At 42.6% G+C, this 13,108-nt stretch overlaps 1 protein-coding gene across 4 annotated transcripts in view; it reads left to right on the top strand.

Annotated features, from left to right (window-relative positions):
• Elmo1 (engulfment and cell motility 1) overlaps positions 1-13,108 on the top strand; it is a 517,917-nt gene that overhangs the window by 502,893 nt on the left and 1,916 nt on the right. For all 4 annotated transcript variants that reach the window (XM_038333241.1, XM_038333243.1, XM_038333242.1 and 1 more), the window contains 2 exons: positions 1,505-1,587; positions 9,396-9,473. In XM_038333241.1, coding sequence (XP_038189169.1) covers positions 1,505-1,587; positions 9,396-9,473 — 161 coding nt within the window. The remainder of the gene's footprint in view (positions 1-1,504; positions 1,588-9,395; positions 9,474-13,108) is intronic.

A 13,108-nucleotide genomic window follows, 5' to 3' on the forward strand; every position in this document is an offset into this window, starting at 1 on the left:
CCACACTGCTCCACTGTGGTACAGGAGCAGGCAGCCCTACACCTCTGAATCTTATCACAGCAAAAGACTTCTAACCCACAATGGTAATGAAGGAGGACCCCAGTCACTTAAGGCCACAAGCTCATTTACATATATACCTGTATCAGCTGGCTGGGACACGGAAGAATGAAATGGCAGACAGGGACTTTTAGGACCTCAGACTAGCTAAGTACTTCCTCTTACATTTCATTGGCCAGAGCTCATCACAAGACCCCAACTAAGTGCAAAGTTGCTGGGAAGCATTGTCTTCCTTGTGCCCGGAAGGGAAAAGGAGAAGCCAGGAATTGATATTAAAATTGAGTACAACTGTGGACTGACTACAGGACGGAGGAGCTGATGTGTGAAGTAGATGGTGGAGAAGCCTGCAGAGACTCCGGAGGAGCTCCTCACTTCCCCACTTCTCTGGGTTGACAGCTCTGGGCACATTGCCACAGTTTATAATTTTATCATTTACTATCAACCTTATAATCAGTTTATTCAGTGCAGATGTACAAGCTTTAACTACGAAATCTGCCATTATGTCCACCTTTAAGAAAGGGTAGGGAATTGATTGCTTCCAGTCCTCCCTCCTTCGGCAAAGCCAAGCCTGTCAGCATATGCAGCTGGCTTCGCAGTCATTTGTGGGGCTGGGAGATTTGGGATTGGAGAAGGATGGATAACTTAGTGTTGTTTTTTTAAACCAAGGTGCTGAACCATCTGACTCGTCCTTGTCTCTTTCGTTTGATCTTAAAAGTATTTTGAATGCGGTGCTTTTTCTGCTTCTTATCTTCCTCCTACTCCTGAGCAAGACTTAAGATAACATCGTTCTATCTAACTGCATTATTTTCCAAAGGCTCTATGGGAAAGGAAAGGCACCTTTATTGTGTTGAGTTTATTTCCATTGCCTGTTGAACAAGGACAGCCAAACCTTCCTTAGGGAACTGGTTTGAGAATTAACGATTTGGGGAAGGGAGAGATTTTGGAGGCGAGTTCCGAACTGTGGAGTCAGACAGGTGACTTGGGCTAGATCTGCTTGCTCTGCTTATCCACCACTCAGAAACAAATAACATAGATGCAAATGCTAGCTAGAGGTGTCCATCCATGTGAAGCCTTTGGCATTGATCCTAGCGCACAGAAAGCCTTACAGGGTCTATATTGTCATAACCACTACTACCTACTGCCACGTCTGTTATAATACCATCACTACAGCTCCACTATGGTAGGTGTTATTTTAATTTTTAGTGAACTAAATTACATTTATGGAACTAGCATGCTAGAAGTACCTTTTACCAGAACATCATATGCTTGAGTGTCAGTCTCCGAACGCTGCCTGACCTCTTCCTCTTGTCGCGTCTCTTCTTTCTCGTTTTGTAGTGGCTTCGGGCCGTGCCAACCATGGTAGCAGACTCAGTGAGTACCTTTGCTCCTTTACTGACGTGGAAGCTTGAAATGGTGTCATAACTTTCATTATTTTTATGAATTGCAGTGCCGGTGGCAGATATCAAAGCAGTGGTGACGGGAAAGGACTGCCCTCACATGAAAGAGAAAGGTGCCCTTAAACAAAACAAGGTATGATTTCTAGATCACTGTAAATGGCTGTCTGTACAGTGCAGTGAGCCATCATAGTGATCCCAGCCTTCGCTCACAGACATGTGCATGCATGTATTGGGGGGTTCACCCTGGAACCAAGGGCATTCGTTGTATGTCGAGTTGTACATCTCAGCTCTCCCTTTTTCTTCCCTGATCCATTCCTCTCCTGTCTTAAAGCGCTCATTCCCTCTGCCTCACCACCTTTGTAATGCCTCTTCTCTCTTGTTCCCCTACTTCCTGACTACGTCCAACCCTAGAAATTGCAATGGCTGTTCTCACTCTGTCTTTGTATGACCTTCTTCTGCTCACTGCCACCCATTCTTAAGGCTTCTTTTCACCTCCGGTTCATGGTATTCCTGCGCCCTACACTGCTTCACTAGAGTCTAAGTGAAGCCCAAGACAGGCTGACACCAGCCGACTCAAAGAATATCATGAAATACTAAGTGCCTTATACCCTTTAGCATCATAGAAAGTCGACTATTAAGTATCCAAATGCAGCTTAAAAGAGAGCAGTACTCAGGAGTACATGCTTAGGTGTCTGTTAACAGTGCAGTATTTCTCTCCATCTCTTTCGAGTTTACTGCAAGTTTTTACCATGGTGGTCCACATTGTTTTATGAGGAAACAGGGAGGGGACACAATCTTGAAAGACAGAAAATGTCCTCTGTTTCTAGGTCAGAGAGATGCATTAAGGAGCCAGTTCTTTGTTTATACCCGTTAGCATCTTATATACCATCCATTAAAAAGAAAAAAAAAAGATTTGGCTGTGTCTGGTGATATACACCTGATATCCTAGCCAAAAGGAGGATGAGGCAAGAAAATCATAGCCAGCCTGGACTGCATAGCAAGATTGTCTTTCTAAAACAAAACAAAACAAATCTAGATTTACCTGGCTGCTCTAGACATCTGTGTACTAAATGCCACATGAATCAATAGTTTATTTCTTTGATTCTAAAAACAGTGTCTAAAAGGAATTTTAAAAACTCATATATTCTGTTTATCAGTCAGGATTAACATAAGTGGTCCCTGTTTTCTGATTCAAATGAAGATAAAAGGTCATTAGCCAATGACTATACTCAAAGAAAACCAAAAGTCCTGTGAGAGTATTGTTCAGGATGCCAGAAGGGAAGGATACAGGCAAGGATGCTGATTGCAAGATCCTTGCTCCTCGTGACATATAGATACAATTCAACTCAAGGCCATGTGCATTTCTTCATTGCTAAACCCATCCCAACACAAGCCAAGAAGGTACTCCCGTGACAAGCATAATAACATGGAGGGATGCTGGAGGCACTAGAGTCTGGGGGATCTCTTGTATAGCACCTGTGGGGGTTTCCATGTCAGAGAGATGAGGACTGTATTGTCCATAGACTCCAAAGAGCACTATAAACTGTGGCAACAAGTCCTAGGTTTCATGGTTTGCCTCTTGTGGGGCTGCCTTACTTCAACACCAGCAGGGAGAGCCATATGTTCCACATGTCAGGTGTTCGCTCTTAAGTCTCAGAGAGCACTGGCTCTGCTCAGCTACAGAGAGGTTCCTGGGTGTGTAGCACTTGAACTGAGCAGGAAGTCATGTGAAGAAACTGACAACACAAGAGTCTAACCCAGAAGCCTGGGAGGGCTGGCTGGTAGTAGAGCAGTCTACCAGGGTTTGAACGTGCTGACTAGGAAACTAGTATTCTGTAAAATACTTTCAGAGATGTTTCCTGCATTTGCCCCAGTTTGTGAGGGTCTTGAGGGCTGTCACTCTCCTCTGCACATTAAGAAGCTGAACGAAGGGACTCTGCACATTAAGAAGCTGAACGAAGGGACAAATTTCTTGAGAGACCCTGCTGGTAGTAAGTCGAGTGGGAAGTGATCTATGAAGACAGCTCATGTCAACTTTGAGCATGCAGATGCTTAGGCACACATGTGCATACACACCAGAAAGCACATACAATAGATCCCAAACATGTGAACACTCAAGCATACACAGATACTCATACATGCCACACACATACTCATGCAAGAAAAAAAAAAAACAAAGCCCAATTGTCTTGCTCTATTAACATAGATTATCAGTGTAAAGACCTGGGTCTCATTTCCTATTACCCCAAAAAAGAAATTATGCCCCCCCAAAAAGAAATTAGAAGTATGCCTCCTCTTACACTAAAATGCGGGGTGGGCGAGACAGCCTGCAGAAACAGAGCGATCATCCAAATCAGAGAATCAGAGCTCTGCTTTCTCGTTAGGTTGTGTAAATCATTTGCCTCTTACAGAATGACACAGATGTAAAGCTTGTCGGATTGGAAAGTTATAACTACGATTTAAAATAGAAAAAGTCGACATTCTACAAGTGGTGTTTCAATGAACTGGTTCTGTCAGAATGGAAATAATAAGGACTAGAAACTTAGATCGAGGTAAAAGCAGGAGTTGTATCAGAGAAAGAAAAGGTGAAAATAAAATAAAAACATTAGCTTTTCATCACCTATGCAGAGGACTGCTGTGTGTTCCTGAAGATTGTAGTAGAGAGTCTATTGCATGGTAAAGCAACTGGATGAGTGGAACGAATGGGAGCTAGATTAAAGAGGCAGAGAAAAACCATTGCCTTGCTCACATTTAAAAAGAAGGCAAAAGAGGAGGAGGAGAGAGGGAGTAGGAAGGGACAGAACAGACAGCTAGTGTCACCAGCGTGCTTGTCTTTATCTAAGTGCATCGCCGATAACTTTCAGCACAGTCCCAGTGCATCAATGAAGAGACAACAGTTTTCAAACTGATTTTTATACAAAGACTGATCAAAGCGTACTTGTTTAATATACATTGTAAAGGCTCAAGCAAACTTACTTTGAAGAAAAAAAAAGAAAACAGAAATAACACCGCAGCTCAAGAAGCAGAGACCTTTACAGAGATAAGAGAAAGGATCGGCCTTATTTTTTTTCCCTAAGGACAAACAGCGATGCCATGGGAGGGAGGCTGGCACCTTAGCTTTGGGGAGTTTCCAGGGCTTGGCAGCATGTGTGTGCAAAGGGCTGTGTTGGGTTCTTCTAACAGGTTCTAGATAGAGAACAAAATGTCCTGACCTCATACAGGGCAGACCATGTAGCCTGATGGGTGTCCAGGCAGATGTTGCCCTGGATGTCCACATCTGGATGGTAGCAGGGTGTGAGGAGCACTATGGGTGGTTATCAAGGTAACAACTGGAACTCCATGGTGGTGATACCTCAGGTCTTCACAGCTGGCACCGTGCTTCACGGATGGTCCCTCTCCATCCGGAAAGGTCATCTGATTCAGGGAACACAGAAGTTGCTTTGTCACCGGACATTCTGTGAATCATTAGCTCCTGCTGTGGCCTCTTGCCCACAGGGCTTCAGGTGGCACCCCATTTGTGGACACTGGCAGTGGCAGGGTACTGATTTGGGGAAGCAATCTCTGAGCTGCTGTCATGGCAACAGGAACATGAAGAATGCGCAGCAACTACAAACGGATTTCATGTTAAATTAGGAACTATTTGTTATCTGTAAGAACTCTACTTTCAATGTAAGTTTAATGTGATGTGATGGAGAAAGACATACCCTTTCTAGTCGAAAGAAAGCTGGGGTATCTCTGTTAACCTTATAGAGATCAGACCTTAGTCGAGAGGATATTATCAAGGAGCTGTTTCTCCTAGAAGACACAACAGTCTTACCTTACACACACGTGAACTTAACAAGAAGTATCAAAATACATGAGTCTGGAAACTCAGAGCAAAAGGGGACCTCAATGCTGAGGATGCCCTGCCTCAATAACCAATAGCGATCAAGCAAGATGTCAATCAAATCGATACTGGGGCTCTTATCAGTACCATCAATCAACTTGATCTAATTGTTGTCAATAGAATATTCCAGCTAGAAGCACAATGCATGTTCTCCTTGAGCTCACAAATACATTCACTAAGATCCACATTGGGCCATAAAATCTTTTGTTTGGTTTTCACCACGACAAAAATGAAACGCTTTATTTTCTCAGAACAATAATCTCACAAAGCATATTCTTGGGTCACAGTACATTTAAAGTAGAAATCAATAACAGAATGGGAGTGGAAATGCAAATGTTTGGAAATTTAACAACATGCTTCTAAACAACCAATAATTTAAAGTCATAAGAGAAATGTGTATCAAGCTATATACAATTCAAAATACGAATTCTATGGGATGCAGTGAAAGCGGCATTTATGAGGACAATTATATTAAGTATTTAGGAGAAAAGCAAACTTTGAAATCATTAATGTCCCTATCGTAAAACACTAGAAAAGCGGAGAAATTTAATTAGAAATAATTGGATAGAAATTAGAGAAGAGATAATGAAACTGAAAACAGGAGAAAACTCAACAAAACCCAAATTGAAAAGATAAAGAAAATTGGTTATGCCGTAGCCTGATGGAAAGAGAAGCAGAGAAAGGAGAAAACCCAGGTCACCACATGGACACAGATGCAGAGATGGGATCTCAAGAATACAGAAGGTTTGAGAGGTTCACCTTTGCGAAGAGGGAAGTCTCTGTGCTGCACAGCTTTTCTTGCTTTTAAACTAGAAAGTCAAGGGCATGGGTGTGCAGATGACCTGCTGGGAAGTCTACTACTATATCTATGGTTGTACTTAACATCTGCACACATGCCAAACAATATCATGTATCTTCCATGAAAACACTTTGCCCTTAATGTGACTGGATAGATGGAGAAACCCACATGGTTATGTGAGCTCTGGGAGAAACGGCCAGTGTTAAGTTACCCAAAGCAATTTTAAAATGGCAGCCAACACTGTACATTGAAGACACATTGGAGAAATCTCTGTCTCATACTGCCAGCCCATCATTTACCCATGGAAAATGCATATTCAGATGCCTTCTTATGCTAAGGCTCCGTTTCTCTGAGTGTCTCCTGACTCTGCATGTCTTGCCCCAGAGTTAGAGTACCAAGTGCAAGATACTGAGTTCAGAGGCCTCAGCATATGGGAGAATGATTAGCAATCCCCCTCTCCCCACAGCTAGGCCCGTTCAAAGCCTTCCTAGTCAAGTCAAAGCAGAGCTGGGTGGAGAGGAGCGGCTACGACCTCTAGTTTTTCACTTAATTAAGTACGGAAGGAACAGAAGACCTTCAGTGGTGAACAGCAAAACCCCCATGCATTAGGTATCTGTAAGTGGTGTGTGTGTGTGTGTGTGTGTGAGAGAGAGAGAGAGAGAGAGAGAGAGAGAGAGAGAGAGAGAGAGAGAGAGAGAGAGAGAGAGAGAGAGAGAGAGAGAGAGAAGAGGTTCAGAGCAGAACACTGTCCCAGATTTGTGACAGTCTGTTCAACTGCCAACTGGAGTCTATCTTCCTTAAGGGCAGTTTGGACAGGTGGCAGTTTCTGGAGAGTTGGCCTAAGAGGTGCCATTGTTCTCAGTTTTGCATCCTCCTTTTTTGAAGTGCCAGAGAGCTGACCTTCACCAATGACTCACTGACAGCAAGCCAGAGATGTCAATAAAACCCATTAAAAATGATAGCACCCTTTCATGCAGGCACGCAGTTCAGAGAATTAATTCCTCCCACCCCTCCCAGGCAGCCCTGGTGAGATTAGAGTGGGAATTGACATCCTCACGAATTTCCCATTTCCTGCCTGTATTTATCAGGAATCTAGGTCATGACAGCTCAGATCCTTCACGTCCTGACAAGTATATGCATGCCAAAGGAGGGCAAAGCCCAAGGTCACAGTGCTCCTTCCTGTGTGCCTTCTTGATTTCTGCCCATCCCAGCTGCAAATCCCTGGTTGCCAGTGGCTTCAGCACCTGGGCAAGGGCATGGGTGTTGGCTGTGTGCTGCTCACACCAGCTGTTGTCGCAGTTGCTACACAGGGTTGAGCAGGGAGACCTTGGTGCACTTCACGTTGTCCTGTTATTTGCGAAGGGACATCCTTGTAGCTAGAGTTTCAAAGCAAAGCCCCCTCCTTTCCATCCTCACGTTCACGTATGAGTCAGAGTCCTCCTAATAAATGGCTCTCCATTACCACAACTGTGATCAATAGGGACATTTCTCCTGCCTTTGCTCATGTAACGTTGGATCCTCCTTCATGATTATCTTACTATTTGTGATTTCCTTAATACCCAAAGGAGCAGGAGAGATTTAATTTCTCATAACTTTCTTACAAGAAATAACATGTAACTTTGGCTTGCTTGGGTAATTTTAAAAATACTCCCAAGACTGGGATTCACGGTTATGGATATGTGTTGTTTCATTGACTTTTTTTTTAAAGATGACACCAACTTATGGTACTACTAGTATGACTACTACCATTTTGATTATAAATGTAAAGGCCTAGAAATTGTTATCGAAACAGGTGCCAAACTCGATGGAAAATGTGCTTGATTGTTGCATAACTCCGCTGAAGCCTGAATGGAGGGCTGAGGAAGAATGTGAATAAGAAATGAAGAGAGGAGTTTATGCAGATGTGCATCCATGATTCAGCGTCCTTTTCCTCCAGGGTTTCTATTTCTGGCAGAGTGAGGGGACCCTTTGAATGTGAGATGCATGGCAGTCTGGGTTCAAAGCAGAGCTGTCCCCTCCTCGTGAGAGGACAACTGAAGGTGAGCCAGACAGAATTCCAGGAGAGCCAGAAGAGCTTGACAGGAGGCTGCGTTCAGAGTGGGTCCAGCTAACACAAGGTCTTTGGGGGTTTCTTTCGGAAGAATTCTTTAATTCATCTGAAATATTCTTTCTGAGGCATTGTGATGTGAGTCACTTGCCAAAGGCAAATCCTCTCACACATAATCGAGGTAGAGAATGATGTGGAGAGGTCTGACTTCCTAAAGAAAAAAATGCTTTATGCTCAGTTTCTCAGCAGAGCTGCTCCCAGATCACAAAAGGGCAAAGGTCATAATCAGTGGTGCCAGCAAAGGTGCAAAGAAAATATGCAAGGGCATGCATTACCACAGCGCAAAGTGCTGGTATGGATCACTTGACCTTTCTTGTCCAGGTTAGGATCTGAGGGCTTCTGATGTGGGCTATTGACTGTTACCTTCCAGAGGCTCCACTCCGCCAACTGCTCAAGCTACTGCAGTGACTGTGCTACCCTATATGGGTATGGCACTCACTCTAAGAAGTGTATCATATAACATATGTGTTTGATAGGATACTAGGTGTTTCGACCAAATTTATCCAATCAAAAAAAAAATGAAAGTATCCTTTAACCCTTGGCTCTGTTGTTCTGGCCCATTGAGTAAGTTGCACATCAGTGATTGAGTCTGTCTTCCAAGGCTGGCCTCTACGTTCCTCTTGTATATCCTACAGCCTCTAGTGGATACATCTTGGATTCATGTATCCTTTGCTTATGGTGGTACAAAGATTCAAGGATAGGTATCAAGAGAGGAATTTACCCAGAAGTCTCATTATCTCTGGAATAGCATCTATATTTCGTCCAATAGGTGTCTGGTAGGAGTGGCTAAGGTTGATCAGCCCTCAGTGCTGCTAATTAAAGAGTTTACTACCTCTCTATCTTTTGGGAGGGAGCTACACAGCGCTGGCCGTGTGCCAGCCATCTCTCAAAACCCTGCCCATCAAAAGGCAACGATAAGGCTTGATGTTTTCTTCTGAGAGTGAGATGATTCATGCAGGCCTGTGCTGAATCCAGAGAAGGATTCATACTGGAGACCTGGAGAAACGCATCCTCTTCTCCCACCAGCCTCATGGATGCTCTTCTTCTCAAAAACAGAAGACGAGCCATGTTCCATGTTTAAGCTCAGCCATGTGTAGTATTGAGAACTCTTGTTTTGTTTACTGTGCTGTTTTCTCTGTTCTCTCATAGGAGGTGCTTGAGCTCGCTTTCTCCATATTGTATGACTCAAATTGCCAGCTGAATTTTATTGCGCCTGACAAGCATGAGGTAAGGGGTCTTGGTAATGGGTTAACTTGTGAGAGAAAAATAAGAAGGAAAGGTTCTTGCAAGGAAGAAATGCCGCTTCTCATTGAATACTGCTTGAGGAAATCATGAATAAAAGGATGTCTGTCGACATGGAGCAGACACCTAAAGAACCACCAGCTACCACAGCTCAGAATTCTTAGCAGCTGGATCAGCAGCCTTGTGCCTTATCCAGCTTTGCTGTAACAAAATGCCTGACAAACTTGGAATAACAGAGTACATTGGACCTCTATTTCCTGAGGTTTGAGTCTGTGCTCAGTTGCATTTAGATGAGTGCACATGGAGGGGGAACCTGCTTGCTTCATGGCAACAAGGAGGCAGAGAGAGGGGAAAGGGTCAGTGTCTCAGTATCCCCTACGTGGTTATGCCCTCCAAATGCCAAACTCTTTCCAGTGGGGCCACCTCCTGAAAGTGCCAGCCTTTCCTAATAGTTCTCCTTTAACACAGTTCAGAGTCTAAACTGTAGGATGGTCATAAAGAAAATTGATGTACAAATGACTCAGGCTCAGCAAGGCCTTAACTAATCTGGAGGAAGAGGCAGCCCTGGCTAGGGCTTTGATGCACATTGAATATTTAATCTTTGCTCTAGAGCTTCCCCAGATAAAATGGTGTCTCTATTTGTGGACCATCTGATGAAATAGTTTCTCTACCAAGTCTCTTCAGGCTATTTTAAGAGGTTCAGGGCTGTCTCTGCTGTTGGAATTTTATTTCCAAGATGCTTTTATTCCTTTTTGACATCTTGTTATATGTATAATTTGTTCCTCTTCTTGAAGCTCACTGTCAGCTATATTTAAAATATTTAGCATAAGTCTAGGAAAATGCATTTGTAAAATAAAGTAGCAGTTATGGTTGATTTAACTTTTTCTCTTGTAAATTAGACCCCAGCATCACGCTTGAAACTTTATTTTTAGGTAATACCATTCAAATTTTTGTTTTGTATGTAACTGCACAAACAGCTCTTAGAAGGAAAGGAACATTTTAATAGAATCTGACTTTTGTTCTCATTTCCCTGAGGAGAGTCAGTTCATTTAAAAGGTATTTAGAGTCTGGTTTTCAATGGTTTGAAGGTTTTGAATAAAATTATCCACCCCAAAGAAAGAGGAAAGATTAGACACAAATCCTGCATTTAGAATGGTGCTTAAATATAATTCTGTGTCATTTGACATTTAGTTTGCAGAAGGGTAAGACTTTGTCTTTATCTGTCTGAAAATAGATACATAGCCTTCCATTTCTGTTTTTAAATAAAGTTGCGGTTATGAACAGGCCAACATAGCCAAGATATATAAGAGACATAGAAAACGACCAAAAATAGAAGAAGTTGGGCTGCTACTTAAGTCAGTTCCAAGCTATTTTCCCCAGTATGTGTATTAATTCCAGATATGGAGAACTGCTTGGGATTGCCAAAGTATGTGTGTGTGTTTTAACATAGCTACCACTTCTTGTAGATTCTATATGTTCGCAAGCACTTTCAATTTCTTCAAAATCATTTTCTCATAATTGCTACATAAAATAGAAGAACGTTCTGTTACATATGCATCATTTATCAAGTAGACGAAAGAGGCCTCCCCAAACTGAATACTTGCCAGTGAATGGATGGTAACAGGGGTCTGGACAGATAGCTTGGTGGGCAAAGTCTTTGCTGTGCAAGTGTAAGGACCTGAGTTCCAATACCTAGGACCCATGCAAAAGTCAGGCACTGTAGCACCGTCTCTAATCCCAGGGCTTCTGTGGTATGATGGGAGGAGGAAAAATCTCCAGAAGTTCATGGGCCACCAGCCCGGTGTGCACAGCAGTGAACCACAAAATAGTGACCCTGTCTCTAACATAGAACTAGATGAGGACTGACACGTCCATCCTGTGGTACACCCCCCACACACACACAAAGGTTCTCTCTCTTGCTCTTTAACTGCTACACATATGTGCACGCGTGCACACACACACATACAGAGGCTCTATCTCTTCCTCTTTAACTGTTATACACACACAACATACACACACACACACAAAGGCTGTCTCTCTTGCTCTTTAATTGTGACACACACACAAAAACACAAAGTGGTACACACACACAGGCTCTCTCTTCCTCCTTAACTACTACACTCTCTCTCACACACAACACACATACACAAAGGCCTTTTCTCTTCCTCTTTAACTGCTACACAGATGCATGCACACACACACGTGTGTGTACATGCACATTTGCACTTACACAGGCTAATTATAGGTACTCTGCACCTCTCCATACCTGCCCCCATTAAATACAGTACAGATTTATAGTCATTTTACAGGGCAGCAGTCTCCCTGGGCTGATATCAAGGAGGCAGCAGGTTGCATTCTCTCTCAGAGACTCTCAGAGGGAGACTTGTGTCCTTACCTTTTTCTACTTCAGAGAGCAACCTACATCCTTGGCCCCTATCCGTTTCATCAATGACAACTTGAGTTCTCTCCTCAAGTCATTCTCACTTCCTGTACCATAGTGAAATCCATTCTCTTACCCTCTTCTGACCCTTCCTTCTCTCTGACATTAAGGGCCTTTGGAATTACATTGGATCGCCTAGATAATCTAAAATAATCTCTCTGTTATGGTCAGCTGGCAACAGCCTTGATTTTACCACATAGCCTAATGCCCAGAGTCCCGGGAGTAGGATGTCGACATCTGTGAAAGATGGATGGTCCATCTACCCCAAGCAACAACATCATTACAGTATCACTCTTCCCCAAGTGTCTTGTTGATACTTCCAGTCAGAAGCCTAACACATTTCAAACTCAGCTTTTAAATAATATCAGTGGCACTTTCTTTTTGGTTGTCTTGCCTCTGTTTTCAAATTTAACATCCACAGATTGATTGATGCCTAATTCTTAGATCCACTAGAGTTTCCAAAAGGCTATATCTCAATTCTGTCACCTCATTTTTATTTATTAGTGAGATATATAAAGAGAATCAGGTCTCAATAACTGTTCTGCATCCTAAAATTGGAATGCATGATGGCAGGACAAATACTTGATTCCTTTGTAAATTTTTAAGATAATAAGCATGTCCTAAAGAAGATCAAGAGGGTTTGTTTGGTGTTTGAGTATCATTTTGAAGTCAAAATTTAAACATCTTTTGTGTCTTTCGATGTTATTGTTGTCTATATTAGTATCCCGGTTACCCTAAGTTGTCTTATGACTCTTAACAACATGGCCCCATTTCTTTGATGACTTTCTGGCTTTCTGGTAGGACAAGATAGTCCAGGTTCACCTTGTATGTTTCCTGCCTTTTCTCTGTCAAGCCTAGTTACTTTTAACAGGAATTAATAATTAGCCACCACAATCTTGTTAAAAATATAAAATTATTACAATTTGGTTATAATTTTTAGGCTTTTTGGAAAATAGAGCTAAAGGTGAGGTTTTTACCATAAAATATATCATGAAATAGTGCTGTGAATTCCAACTCAAATTCAGTAGTACCAGATTTTTCTTTATTGGTCAATGTAATTTTGATGAAAAGGTCATTGCCTGCTGCTTCTCAAAAAGCAATGTTCCTGTGGGTTAATCTGTACCAGGAAGGTGGCCAAGGCTGGGAAAGCTTTGTTCAAGGGACAATAGTCTCAGGACTT

The sequence above is a fragment of the Arvicola amphibius genome, chromosome 6 (genome assembly GCF_903992535.2).
Source record: "Arvicola amphibius chromosome 6, mArvAmp1.2, whole genome shotgun sequence".
Lineage (NCBI taxonomy): Eukaryota > Metazoa > Chordata > Mammalia > Rodentia > Cricetidae > Arvicola > Arvicola amphibius.